We start from the raw sequence: 14,902 nt of genomic DNA on the forward strand, positions 1-14,902 counted from the left end.
TACCAATCAATCATCTTTAGGTTAGAAGTGGATTTACTTCTCAACTTATTAGCTGTACTACAACGGAAAAAGACATCTTCACTTTCCCAGAAAGTCTGTTTAATATCTTGCCTTTCCTGCTCAAGTTTTCCTTCAGATGTATGCTCAAAAGAGAAAAATCCAGAGTTATTTGAAACAAAAGAATTGCCACAGTTCTCCAGGCAAGCAGCTCTGTAAAAGCTCACAAAGGAAATGCTTTTCTCAGACGACAAAAACTCTCATTTCAAAATTAAGGCTTCCGATGTTAACCAATGGAAATCTTGGTAAATTCTAAATGAAAACATTAAGTGATAAGTCTGTTTGCATTAAAAATTACCCAACAGTAAGTCCTTCAAGCAAACAATGAGTATATCTGATTAAACAGTGTTTTAAATGCTAGTGTGTATTTGAAAGTGAAGGCAGATATTGAGCTGTTTTTAGAGCTCTGAGCATTCTCTAAAGAATCTCTCTGCCAATGTGTTCCTCTGCAGTCCCTAAAGAATGTTCCTACCAAAGTATTTCTCTACAGAACCTATAAACACTGCAGTAGAGGAAAAAACCCAACAGTATCAACCACTCTGTTCTACAGCCTTCACTGAGCACATCTATGTCTAGTTAAAAGCCTTTGTAGGCTTTTGCTTGACCCTAAAGGATGGAGGTTTTGCAAGCCTTCTTTATCAGTGTGTGAGCACCCAGTATTCACCTGGAAAAGTTTCCTTTGCCTAAGATGTTCATTTCCCTATTAACTGCACTCCCCGTGTTCATATGTTAACTGTCACAAGAAATGTCTTTATTTTTCAAGAGAGCATTTTTCTGCTATATCTTGATAGGATTGTTCTTAATGGATTTATTTTGTGCATTGTTATTCTTGTTGCACAGGAAAGCTTCTGTGGGACATCTGTCATTGTGCCAGAGATTGAAGGGGCCCTTTATTTAAAAGAAGATGGAAAAAAGTCCTGGAAGAGGCGTTATTTTCTTCTACGAGCTTCTGGAATTTATTATGTACCCAGAGGAAAAACCAAGGTCAGGAAGCCAAATAGTCCTTTTAGCAATAAAACAATTCATGGAAGTGAAAGTGTAGAACTCCCAAGGTGACATTTGAAGAGCACTGTCTGGTGCGTCTGAGGGCTCAGATTTCCCTGGTTCAACTTTGGCTATACCACTTGTGCAAATGCTAGAATGCAGCCACTGAATCCTGTCACGTTTGTCTCCTTTTGATTTCAAGGGATAGATAAAAGCATTAATAAAATAGTGCTCCTCTGGAAGGCAGGAGGGGAAAGAAGAACAGCATAGCACCCATCAGCTGGTGGTGAGCTGCAAAAATGCTTCACTATTATGTGGGTTCCCTGTGAAAGAAAATCTTACAAAGTTGTCAAGTAAACTAATTTTGTGTCACAAAAAACGTAGAATTTTACTTTGCTTGATGCAGACTTTCTGCACCAGTAACCAGCACATGAAATGCTGTAGTTTTTTAATACAATGATCTCTACCTAGAGAATGTGTTGTGTCTTTTATGGCATTTTAAGGCTGCCTTTTTTGTAGAAAGAAGTGAGTCAGAAGCATCTATCTGGCTGAATCAAATTTACTTACATTTAGTATTACAAAATATTTAGAGAGTCTGAATTGCCAGTGCTGGATGCATTACACGTAGGGGTAGCTGGCTTTTCATTTCACAGTGATGAGGTAGAACAGTGGATTCTGGGACTGGTGATATTTTTTTGTGTGTGTGTGTGTTTGTGTGTGTTCTGAAAACTACTTCTGTAACCACTTACAGCTCTGCTAATGCTTCATATTTAGAAATGCTGCTGCTGGTGAAGCTTTACTGTTAGGTTTTGTGCTTTGAAACTTAACTCTTCTGCTATTTCCAGACTAAAGTACAAAGGAAAAAAAAAAAAAAACCACGTAAAGGGGTCTTGTGCTGCTGCTCCATGGACCTATGTTTATAACCAAACCACAGTGAAACACAGATCACCTTGCAATTTATTTTGACTTTACCTGACCCTGAGATAATGGCATTCATGCCTCAAATCATGTTGTACACACAACATCCTATCAATTAGGATCTAGAATGTTATTTAGAAGGCACTTAAGGTGTAAAAAGTGTAAGAGTAGTCAAATGCAAAGTCCATCTTGGACATTTCCTTGTAGCATGCCTCCAACAATGACCAGTAGTTAAAATGCCAAAGCAAGGCAAGCGTGTCCTGAGAGTTACTCAGCCTTGTTTCATCATCCAGTGATACCTGGTTCCAGTGACTTTTCATCACAGTGCAAATGAGGGAAGTGCTTTCTTTTTTCATGTGATAGGCTGTAAACACAGGCTCAGATGTAGCAACACAGTCCCCTTGTAACAGCTGTTTAACACTTTACTGCCCGTTCATCATTACAGCCTGTGTACCACCCTGCCTATAACTGAGCAGTTTTGGGAATTGTATGCTTTAAAGTCACTATATTACCACAACAAATCTAGTTCTTTGGAAGATAGTCACAGCTCTTTAAAATGGTAGCACAGTCATCTGTTTGCTCCTGCATCTGTAACAGCCTTCAGCGAAAGGATGCCTATGCCCATGTCTTAGCCATTCCAGAGAAAGTCAAGGCTCTTAGTTCAAATTTGTGCTTAATGGTGATCTCAGTGATTACTGCACTCTGTATTGGAACAGCTGAGGATGAGGTATACATGTCTGTTATGGAGATCTAATCTCTGGGACATGAGCAGGATGCTGTGAGGGTGTTAAACATCTCAAAGCACTGCAGTAGAATTCAGTAGAGCTCTTCAGTCAAAGCCCTTAAATTATGAGAGTTCATCCCTTATCAGGGTAGCATGAAAAGTGCACGTGCACCTTGCACATCATTCAGTTGTGGGCAGAGCAGTCTTTCTTTGAGGTACAGAAATGAACAGTTGGCAGACAACATTATCTTCAGCTGCTGCAGCTGTTTTAAAATTCATCCAATATATTCCTGTTTTCAGTATTTACAAAAAAGCAAAGACATCTGGCATACTTTTGGCACTTTGTGCTGGCTGCAAAATACATGGCAGAAGTGAAAATACAGGGGCACATTCAGATAATTTTATACACATGCTTGTGGTGTTTTTTGTTTCAGGGTTATTTGTTAACAAACCAGCACCAGTCAGCACTGCTGTCTTAATTTCTTTCTTCAGCATTGCTCTACTTACATCCCATTCAAAAACGTGCGGTTAATGGACAGGGTCACAAAACAAAAGCATCAGAATAAAAGATAATTAAAAAATCTATTTCTGTTAATTGTGTTGCTTTGTCATGTTAACGTTGCTGTGTCATGTTAACATTGCACAAATACTCACATTAAGAGTCTTTGTCCCTTGCATAAAAAATCTGTTCCTTAGAAGACAATAACAACTGCATTCATATTGGTCTTAATCACTATTGCCGGATTCCTAAAGGAAAGGAACAACACATACTGGATGGATTTGAGCACATTTAGGAACTTAAGAATGTTTGAAAAAACGAGGTCCACACGCTCACTGGCAAAATCTCTGGCATCATCAGCTGCAGCAGAGACAGGAGAAAGAGAGAAGTCCTGTCTACATCTAGTAGGAAGTGTTTCACCACATATCTTCCTTGCAAACTCAGTTTGTAAATAAAGCCATCTCAAGGGTATATTGGAATGAAAATATCATTAAGAATGAGAACAGCAGACAAGAAGCATCATATGCATATTATACTCCCAAATAATTTTATACCCCATTTTTAGGGATAGAGAGAGCTTGTGGTTTGTTGTTTTATTTTTCCTTTCCCCCCCCCCCCCCCCCCCCAACAATTTCCTGATTTCTCAGTTTAGCCAGCGGTGAACATGTGAAATGGCTATTTATGCATTTCCACACAAAGGATTGCAAAAGCTACTGTACACAGAATTCATCACTGAGAAACATGCCAGCAACAGAAACCTTATTACTTTAGCAATATATTGTGAAAAAGCAAACATTAGGATAAACAGAAATTGAACGAAGCCAAGAAATTTGAGAAAATTCAAAGCAAAACAGATTAAACAAGTGCTTATTTCCTGGTGAGGGTTTGTTTATTACAAGTACAAAAGAAAAACAAGGTCCCAAAGCAATTTGGAACCCCAAACCTTTTTTCTCCACTCAGAATTTTAAGGATGTGGTTTATTACTGTGGTGTTCTGTTTGTCATATTAGACATAAGCTAAAATCTCCACACAAAGCAATGAAGCACAGCATAACCAGAACAAGAGCAAAATGTTGAACTGTGTTATAGATCATTCATAATATGTACTGACCCTCTTCCAATTTTTATTTTAAGAAAGCAGACACTTAAAATTAATCCTTGTTTTTTCAGTCAGCTTCACTGGCATTCATGCATTTGATAAAGGTCCTATTAATAAGTTTCACATAAAAATTCAATTTGCTCTAACAATGATAGGCTTGGTTTTCATTTGTAGACATCACGGGATCTGGCATGCTTCCTTCAATTTGAGAATGTGAACGTGTATTATGGTTATCAACACAAAGTGAAATATAAGGCACCTACAGATCACTGCTTCGTCTTAAAGGTAATGTACAAAAAAAAGTTCTGCAAATGTCGCAGAGTTTCTTTTGCATGCAAACATGTTTCAGTTTAAATCTCCAAGGATCCTGGTAAGATAGAGTAACTCCTGCAAAATCATGTGCAATTTCTTCTTTGCCTCATTGTTATCAGCAACATACATTTAGGACCTTAATTTTATTACTGATAGTCCTGTGATTAATGTCTACACTTCATCCTAAAGTTGTCTTCAAAACAGGGTTGAAAATGCTGACTGTTCAGGTGACTGGACACGTTTGGGCAGATGACACCCAGGGCAGATGTATGATGAGAAGTCTGGTAGTCTCTAATTTTGGTGTTATGAGCACTATGGATTATACACCAAAAAGCATGTCTACTTTTTTTGTGGTCTGGTCATACCTGTTGAGAGGTTTGTTGAACTGAGATGCAAAATTTTGCAGGAATAGACATCTCCTTTGTCATATTTTATTGCACTGCTGTTTCTGGCAGGAAGGCAAAATACATTGCTCATCCACTCATGAAAATCAATGCTTGTTCTTCAATAGTATCTCATTGCTGCCTCTCCAGGTAATAGCACTGCAAAGAGTCTGGGAATTCTGCATTCCTCTCAGGAAAGGAAAAGAAACCCATGTTTTTCACCTAGTTCAGACAGCAGAAATGAAGCTTTGAGGTTGTAGCAATTTAGCCTCGCTTGCTATCTGTCCTATCACTGTGTACAAGACAGAAGATAATTTTGTTGCTGCTTTTCTTTTTATAGGCGTGCAGTGTGAACAGATTATCAGAAAACCCAGTATCTTGCCATCTCAGAAAAAAAAGTACAGGAAACATTCATATCAGAGGTCAATTACAGCACCACATTTCTGGTTGTAGTTGCACACTTTTTTATTCAGTTCCAAAATGTATGCTAGCCTAATTTGCATAAGGCCAAGCAGAAGTGGTTTCTAGACACAGATTTATTTTCTAATTAGATGTATCTAATTAACACAGATGAACAGTTTTAGTCCTATAGTCCTCCACAAAACACTCTACAAGAAACACAGGTGAGCTTTCAGAAGTTAACAGGTAAGCATTGCTTCTGGAAAGTACAACCTTTAGTGAAAAAAAAAAAGGAAAAAGGGAGCTGATGTAAAAACAAGGGGAATTTGTTTTTCTAAACAGATGACTGGTTTAAGAACTGTCTGACTAATTTAATAGCAGTTATTCACATTCTGTTCAGATGAAATTAAAAGCATGATTTTTTAATGCATGTAGCAATGTGTTTAACTGTTCATAATAGTTAGATAACTTTCTGGACTTGCTGCCATATTTTCTGGAAAGAGTTATGCTCTTTACACTAGGAAAAAGTCACACCTCAACTGAAATGCTTGCTTATTTCCTGTGTGATGTTAGTGCTGTAGCTTCAATGTGAAAGTGGAAGAACAAGATCAAAAGCTTACACACGAAAGCTTAATGTATAATAGGTTTATAAATGTATGAATCCTACTTAGCAAATCGTGTTTGCTCTTATGCTTCTAAAATGTGTTTGCAGTACCCTAGAAAAAACATTGTATCATTAATTATTTCTGAACGATGTAACTTAGTGATGAATAGATTATATTACAGTGCTTGTTCTTCCTTTTAATTACTACAAATCATCATTTGGTAGATTCTTTACCCACTCAGTTTCAGACTTGGCTTTTTTAATGGCTGACTTGCAGGGGCTGGAGTTGGTCAGGAAGTACAGGCAAATACTGATATCTTCATATTTCTGTTGTTTCAGAAGTGAAAGTCTCCCACTTAGGGTGGCTTTCTGAGGGTGGTGGAGAGTTTAATATTTATTATAATTTCTGTACATTAATTTGAGTTCTATATATAAATAGAGTATTAATTCTACTTTTTAAAGCCATGCTGCTGAAATTAGTTCTCTGATATCCTTGGCTTACCTTTGGAGGTTGTAGCTGAGGATGTGATACATCTTGAGATCTGTGGGCTGAGGGAAAGAGCAAAGTTAAATGTCAGTCTCTCTGATTGGATCCTTGGTGACACAAAAGTGTGTGGACGGTAACACTGAGCCATTTATCACACTTAGTCACATTTTTGTCCTGTCTGGTTTGATCTGTAAATCTCCCAGAAGAAAATATCTCTCTTGCTGGGAGACACTTGTCCTGACGTGTCAAAGGAAAACAAACCATCATTCTTGAGATATTTCTCATCCTGCCGTATTTTGCAAATGAAGTCCTCAAGAAGAAATAACAGTACTCTCACAGACAGGTGCAGTGAGGAAAAGGCAATGGATTTAATGGGTAAACATCTGTTTTTATGTACAGGAAGCCTAGTAATTTTGAAGGAATTTGGATGCCCAGTTCAGTCCAAGACAGCTGGAAATTTCTCCACAGCCAAGGCTCTGCTGTGTCTTCACAGCTCTTCCATTCCCCTATGTGTGCCTTGCCACAGAGGGCAGGATAAGATTATCTGTCTTACAACAAATGGAGGAAGGTAATTGAAAGAGTAGCAGCCACAGCCCATGCTAGCTGTTCTCTGAGGTGGCTGTAAAGCAAAGGAAATAATTGGGGGAAAAGAGTCTGGAAGCCCTTATTAACTCTGGCAAGCTGTAATGCCGCTTGGAAAGTTTTTGAATAACATGACACTAATTTTTTTAAGAATTTAAAAATTTTAAGAATTTAAAAATTTCTTTCTGAGGACCCCCTTAGGAACTGCTGTGTCAAAACAGTGAACAGTCATCAGCCAAGTTACTTGCTCTGCTGTGTTTCAAACATAACAAAAGAACCTGGCCAGCTCTGAGGCAAGAGCTTATACTTTACAGTACAGGAGAAATGCAAGGGTGTAATGGCTTCAGCAGTACTTTGCTTCTGTGTTAGGTGGAAAATCCTGCTGAATTCAGAACTATATTTTCAGCTTTGAGAACTGTGTTGAAAAAATGCCATATTCATTTGTCAGTGGTTAAGCTATTGGCATCTTTACTTCAAAAACAGGGACATTTGTTCATTCAAATGGCAGCAAATGGCCAGTAAGGTGAGCTGGTTTGTAGTTGAATATGGCCTAATACTTGAAGGAAGTGTTCTTTCTTTTCCTCCAGTCCCCAGTTGTATGATGAGCCTTCTAAAAATATAATATATATATATATATATATTTGTAGTAGTTGTTCCTGCTTTAAAGGTCTTGTCTCACATTAGCAGGGGGAAAAGAGAAAACATTTCCTTTTGCCTCCTGCCCTGTCTTGGTCATCTTGATGCTGTGTCTTTATGGAGGGAAGAGCACTCAGGAAAAATGAGCAGAGCATTCTTGCCATTTTTACATCTATTCTCCAGGCATTGCCAAGAATGTAAAGAGAATGTAAACACTGTAATTAATGCTAACTACAGTCCCAGTGACCTACATGTTTTTAGCCAGAACAAGATTTTTCCGGTTGACTGACACAGCCCTGAATAATATGGGTGTTGCCTCAAAGTCTTCATGACATTTCTTTGACTGTGGCTTCACTTTGATCTCTCTAAATGGGATGTGGGCTTTTTCTCCATTTTCTTCTCCTTGGCTACAGTTAGGTATGGGGCTTTCAGAGACAGTGAGCTTTTGGTCATAGTGCCTGTCCCAGCTAACATGCATCCAGTCACCAGGAGCTGCTCCCTCTCTCCTGTTTTCTGTATGATCTAGGTGTTTCATTGCAACTTCAGTGGTCATATCTGGGTTATGTAGCTAAGGCTGGCTTGGGTGCTGGTATTAGTGTAGCAACAATATCATGCATATCATGGGCAGGTTGCTTTCATACTTAGCCTGAAGCTGTGGTGGTTTTTGCAGCCTGGGATATTGGAGCTGCATCTAAACTAGCTAAAATATAAGTATTCTTATCTGCAGATCTGTGCTGTAGGATATTCCTCTTACAACTAGAGAAGTACCATGTGTTGTGAGTGTTCCTTCTTTATCATTTGTTCCCATTATGTCAGCATCTCACTGTATATACTATACTTCAGCACGAAAATGGGATGTTCTTTGCTTATTTGTTAATAATCAAGATACTGAGGAGATAATAGGCAAAAGGGTGGGGTGCCAGAAGCAATTAAAAGAGGGAGCATTTTGCTGAGCTTATTCAGAAGTTTCCTTTCAGGATGATTCAGGAGACAACTGCAATAACAGAACAAAGCAGCTACTTCCTCATATCAGGCAGCAGAAAGCCCAGCTGTGACCAACCAGAAAGAGCACAGCTGGCTGGCTGGAGGTGAGAGCAGGGCCACCTTCAGCTGTGCATGTGCAGCAGACCAGGACTGATGTGGCAGGATCCTGAGGGCAAGACTGCAGCCTGGCACAGAGCCTCCAGTGGAGTTGGCTTTTGGGAATCCTTAGGCTTTGGGGCAATTAAAAACTTGAGGAACTCTGTTTTATTTCCCAGTGGCTATATAATCTGTGCTGAGCTTTAAACTTCTTCAGTGCACTTGTTCTATATCACTGCTAAATAAACCTTCCTCCCTCAAAGGAAGTCCCACATTTCAAAACCCAGGAACAACACAAAGAACTCTCAGAATATTAAAAACAGAGCCTCTAAGAAATAATTTTTGGACATCTGCTCTTGCAAATGTGCAGATTCTTCCTATTTTGTACTCAGCCTGTCTAATGCTTTCATAAATTTAAAGATCCCACCCTTCTCTTTGACATCAGATGAAGTGAGTCTTTTCCTAATAGAGATCTCCATATGCAGAGAAGAGGAAAGAAAAGGTCAGCCAAGTTTGAAAAAAGACCCTCACTCAAACCTGCATCTCTCAAGTTTGGATTTGTCACTCTGTTCCCAGCAGAGGAGGCAGGAGAAGATCACAGCACAGCTGTCCGTGCCACCCTGCACAGAGTGCTGGCCACTCCTGGGAGAGCAATGGTGAGGGAACAAAATTCTCTCTGCTTTCCAGCAAAACTATTTTCACACACTGCACACAGCAAATAGAAATGGTTTAATTCCTCAGAGCCCCCTTTGCATTTAAAAATGTGTGGTTTTATATCTAGATTCCCTGAATTTTCTCATTCACCATCTCATGTTATATGGGAAAGGCTGTGGAACTAAACGAGACCTTTAATGATTTATTTCATATTCTGAAACGGGATGCCCACAAACATGAGGTATTTCACCAGAAAGGAAGGGGTCTGTCCATCATGCTTTCAACAGCATCTATTGCACTGAGCAGAAATGGTGACCATAATGTTCATTTTGTGGATTGTCTCTGTGTGTGCATGCGCACGCCTGCTCGTCCAGGAGCTGATTTTGTCACACCATGTTGAAAAATCTTTCAAAGCAGACAAACAGCAAGGTAATCTATATGCAAATTTGCTGGTTTAGTCAGTCTGATGTGCCTGTGACAAAGAGTGGATTTAATTATAGTTTATTGGTGCTGGTTATGCTTGAGTAATCTGGAGGTAATGGTGCATAATGCTGAATTAATCTAGGATGAAAAAAAAATTATTTCCTGGGGATAAACTGAGACAAAGGCAAATCATCCTCTATTTCTACAGCTGGGTACACTTTCCTGTGCAGTCAAAACAGTTAAGTTTTCCTGGCATCATTTGGCACCATTTAAAAAAAATGTAATTATCCAAAGAATTTTGGAAATACATTTTCAAAAATAATAGCTTGTTTGCAATAGCAGCATAATTCTAGCAGGTGATCTGGTATTTAGCTGCTTCTCTCCTGATTCCCTCCTCCCTCACATGCTGTGTGCTCCATACAGGCTGATTCATGTATGTAATGCGTTCAACACAAAGACAGTTCAAAAGGTAGATGGAGAGAATTAGAGTGTTTTAGGTAGAAAACACTAGGAATAACAACTATGTAGAACAAATGGCTAGTGCAGGAAACCAAGACAGAAAGCAGGAGTTGTTGTTTTTTAATGTGAAAGATCTGGAAATTGTTTTAGTATAAATGCTTCAGATAAGTGTTTCAGATTAACTGAAACACTTATTCATTGCTAGAGTAACTGAGAAAGCAGAAGTAGAAATACTTTTTATTGCAGAACACTTTCAGGTATGTGGGATTACAGTCATGTACATGCACAGTTTTGCTAGATTAATGTATAAACAGCAGGGAGAATAAGGATGCACAGGGAGAAATTGAATATGATAGCTTTGGAAAATATTACTTCCTGCATAAATCAGACCTCTTTGGTTGCAATGACTATTACATATATTTTTAATGACCTAAAAATTTTGCCTCAGATCATTAGAGAAATGTAGGTCAAAAAAATAATTTCCTTAATAATAGGGCTTTTATACATAGAGTATCAAAGTTTCACACATCTTCAAGAGATCAGTTAAGTACGATCATCTTCGTGCAAGGGGTGCATAGCATCTGAATTTGACCATGATGAATAGTACATTGCAAATCTCACCCATTTTAATGTGATTTTTGAAAGGTACTATTAATTCTACTTCCAGACATAGGAGCCAGAAAGAGTCTCAGCTTTTCAGAGAAGCTGGTTCAACACAGCAAAGTTCACTGGTAATAGTTAAGGTATCCAAAAGCATTGAGCATTTTGTGAAAATTTGGCCAAAAGCCAAAGCTTGTGATCCAAAGTTAGTCACTCTTTATGCTTCTGGCTATTGTTTCTGCCTCAGAGATGAGCAATGATCCATATATTTGGGGCAAGGAATGCAATGAGATGCCTGAATAACTTCAGTTTACTTTTCATCTTCAGTGTTGGAAGAAGGCAACACAAAAGAACATTTTATTTGGATAATCTCCAATTTCATGCACACATGGCCTTCAGTCATTTGTTTTGGCAGACACCATAGAAACCACACCATTCAGTTCCCATTTCTTCAGGTTTTATCTTTTTTCCTTAGGCAAAGAGTTTACTTTATATCTGAAAATGCTATCTGTGGACAAATATTTTTTTAAACCTCTCTAGAAAACAAACTCTTTATATTCAAGTGCTTCTGCTTTTTTTTTATCTCTAGGCAGTTGACACTTACAGAGGAGACAGTGGGACAGAGGAGAATACTAGGTTCTGTTCCAAGCCTCTTCAGTGCTTTACTAGGTGAAACATGGCACATCCTTTAGCAGCCTGATGTTTGAGATGCTCAGATCTTAGTACATACAAAATCAGGCTCAATGATGCGACTAATTCACCATTATTAAGAATTTTGACATCAATAGATGAAGGCTCACTGTAGTCCATATTATCTCAAAACACTATTTAATTTTTTTTAATTTGAGAAATATTCTGGAGAGCTTTTCTACTTGCATATTTCCACTTTTCTTTTAAACTATGACTTCTAGAGTTGTTACTGCTGAAGCAGTTGTCTTTCAGTAATTCATAAATTAAAAAAAAAATCTGTCTATGTATGAGGTGTGGCATACTGAGGTTTGTGGGTTTTTTTGCCTTAAAGTACAGTATTTCTCACATGGCTGTTATTGATGTTGTTGACCTCTGTTAGTCTCACAGTAAAACCAGACTTGCATAGTGACTACAGCTGCTTATGTCTGTGTGCTGGACTAAACACTCTCCTGAGACACAGGAGCTGTGAAAGGAGGAAATTGGTCCACACAGAGTCATAGAATCATTTAGGGATCTTCTACCAGTCAGCATTTCCAGGCACTTCCAGTTGCCTAGGTTCTTCTTCAAATTGCTTATTCTGAGTCACCATTTTTATGCACTATGTAGTAGATTTTATGTGAAGTTTCAAGTGGAAAATTGAGCTTGTGAAGGTCAGCATTGAGAGCGGAGACTTCTGCCACTGTACTGCTGAAGCAATTCCACTATGATATGGTTCCTCCAAGTGAGCAAATGGTGGGGTGAGTGGGCTGTGACAATTCTCAGCTGAAACATTTTACCTTCCTACCTCAATTGGCATGCTTCATGCATCTAAAAACCAGAGGAAGCCAAAGGTCTCCATCTGAACCAGTTACTAATAATCTTGTAAGGGTAGAAACCTGCAGGGCTGAGCTTGGTGCTGCTGCTGCTTGTTCCTGTGATCTGGCCAACAGCTGCTGTAGGCAGCCTCTGTACTGGCAGCCTGGGACAGTCCTCCTTAGGCCTGACCCAAAGCTCTTGTGAGGTGAGGGGGATATTTCCAGTTGACCTCAGTGGGCTGTGGATCCAGTAATGAGTTAAGCTTTATGTGTCATTCAGAAAGTCACATGTAAAAAGAGCCAGTGCTGCTGCTGCTTCTTGGAAAATGAGAGACAATACAGTTCTCTCAGCTGTAACAAAGGGATTGTACAGGGTGCCTGCGTGGCTCTGAGGTGTCTGACCTTCCTTCTCAGAGCTGGGGCTTCAGCAGCCTGCTAGTTTGGTCCCTAATTGACAGCACATATTTGTGACTGTGCATTTAATCATGGTTGCTCATTGGAGTAATTTAATCATGGAACTGATTGGGGCAATTTGGAATAGGTCCCACTGGTGAGTATCAGTAGTTGAGATGGATTGCCTGGTGGAGACAATAGCCAGCAAATGACAGGGTAAAGGGTAGCCAGTAACTCACATGTTATCCAGCAAGGGACGCTGTCACCTTGTTCACTGAATATTCCCCCTCAACTTCTCAGAATTGTGAGACCTCCCCACAGTCTGAAAATATTCATAGGCAAGGGTAAGAAGTGAGATGAGGAAATTTGCTGATGATATTATTCACATCATCAAGGAAAGGGCAGACAGAGGAATCCTGAAAGGCCATTGTGAGGCTGAGGTTCAGTGCTCAGTAGTTGCCAGATATATAAATCAAGCATTAGGAATTATTAGGAAAGACATAGATGATAAAACAGCAAATGTTGCCTTACCATGGCACAAGTTCATGGTTTCTGTTAGCCTGTGCAGTTCTGATCCTCTCATGTCAAAGAGAATATGTAATACTTTTAAAAGTATCAATCACAAGCAACAAGGATAAGCAAAGGTAAGGAATTAATTGACTTGAAGAATGACTGAAGAGACTAGAAGCCCATAGGCTGAAAAGGAGACACAGCTTGATACGAGTATGATGAGGATCTCTAGGCTCAGGAGTGGCATGGAAAGGTGTGGCTAGGGATCAGGCATTCAGCATCTCTTCCAAAACAAGAATGTTACACAGAGCTAGTGGCAGTCAGGTTCAGAGAAGGAGGTGGTGCTTCATAGAGTGTGTCACAGACTTGTAAAAGTTGTTGTTGTTGTGGATGCCAGAACCCTCTTTGTGCTCAATAAAACCTGAAGAAGTACCTGAAAGAGAACTGGATTTATGGAGAAACCTCATGAGTCTCAGAAAACCACTGAAAATCATTGTACACAGAGAGCAAAGAGAAGGATATGCTTATCTTGTACTTTCTCTTGCCCCATTTCTGGCCACTCTCAGAGTCCAGGTGCTGGGTTCAGGGACCTTTGATCTGACACAGTACAGGTATTCTTGTGAAGCTGGTATTTCCATAGGGTGCTCCAGAGGAGAGGTCTGCAGCAGCCTCTCTTGAGCACCCCAGAAGCAGATCCCCATGGCAGGGCTGTGTGTATGTGCAGCACCATTACCAGCTTGCTCTATGCCTTGAGCTCCTCTGCCTTGTTATGCAGTGTGACCATTCTTCCAGATGCTTGCATGAGCCATTTTTTAAATTATGGAAGTCTTCTATTTTTGCTTGTAATAAAAACACACACTGGTAGGTGTGGTGTTTAAAAATGGGGGGGATATGTAGATGCAATGGATTTCTTGCCATGAAAAAGAAGGGAAAGCTCCCTTTTATTCCCTTTTTTAAAGGATTGGGTGCCATCTGCTGGGTTCAGTAGGACCTTACACACTGAATCAAAAATGCTAGCTGCTGGTTGAGAAGCGTCTGAAGAACTGACTTTACCGAGGGTTGCAGTGTCTTTGTTTGCACATCCTGGTTCTTTTGTCTCCATTGGTGATAACATAACCCAGGTATATGGGATGTACTCTGGTGCACACAAAAAAAGTGCCTGCTTACAGTTCCATTGTAAAGGTACCATTCAGGTTGAATTCTCTGATTTTCTCTGATTTTCACTGTACTGGGTCACCTAATGGAGAAATAGTGCTGGGTCACAAGGATTTTTGGGCATTGTGTCCTAGCCAGGTCTGTGTTAGCAGAGGCTATTCTGAGCAGCATTCAGGCTCTCTGGGGCTGTGGGAGACAAGGACAGGCAGATGCTGGGAGCTGGAGCAGGCTGTTTGTCCAGGGGCCTGGTTACTGCCCTGGTTTGATATGTGGCAGAGGTGTATAAAAACAAGATACAGCCCTGTGCATTGAGCTGTGTGAGTGGGGTGATGTGTGAGTGTACCAGGTGGGGGAGGGTCCACGAGGTGGGCATGGCCCCTGCTCTGCAGTTAAGGCACATGGTGACAGTGAGCTGGCACCTCTGGGCTTGCAGCGGGAGCTGTCCCTTGCTCTCAGTCTGG

General features: G+C 39.9%; 1 protein-coding gene across 1 annotated transcript in view; it reads left to right on the plus strand.

Annotated features, from left to right (window-relative positions):
* Positions 1-14,902, plus strand: part of LOC121337924 (amyloid beta precursor protein binding family B member 1 interacting protein) — a 61,923-nt gene that overhangs the window by 37,490 nt on the left and 9,531 nt on the right. Inside the window, exons 9-10 of the mRNA XM_041408381.1 lie at positions 898-1,041; positions 4,455-4,565. Of these exons, the coding sequence (XP_041264315.1) occupies positions 898-1,041; positions 4,455-4,565 (255 nt within the window). The remainder of the gene's footprint in view (positions 1-897; positions 1,042-4,454; positions 4,566-14,902) is intronic.

This window comes from Onychostruthus taczanowskii, unplaced genomic scaffold, assembly GCF_017590055.1.
Source record: "Onychostruthus taczanowskii isolate IOZ18803 unplaced genomic scaffold, ASM1759005v1 scaffold3, whole genome shotgun sequence".
Classification (NCBI taxonomy): Eukaryota; Metazoa; Chordata; class Aves; order Passeriformes; family Passeridae; genus Onychostruthus; species Onychostruthus taczanowskii.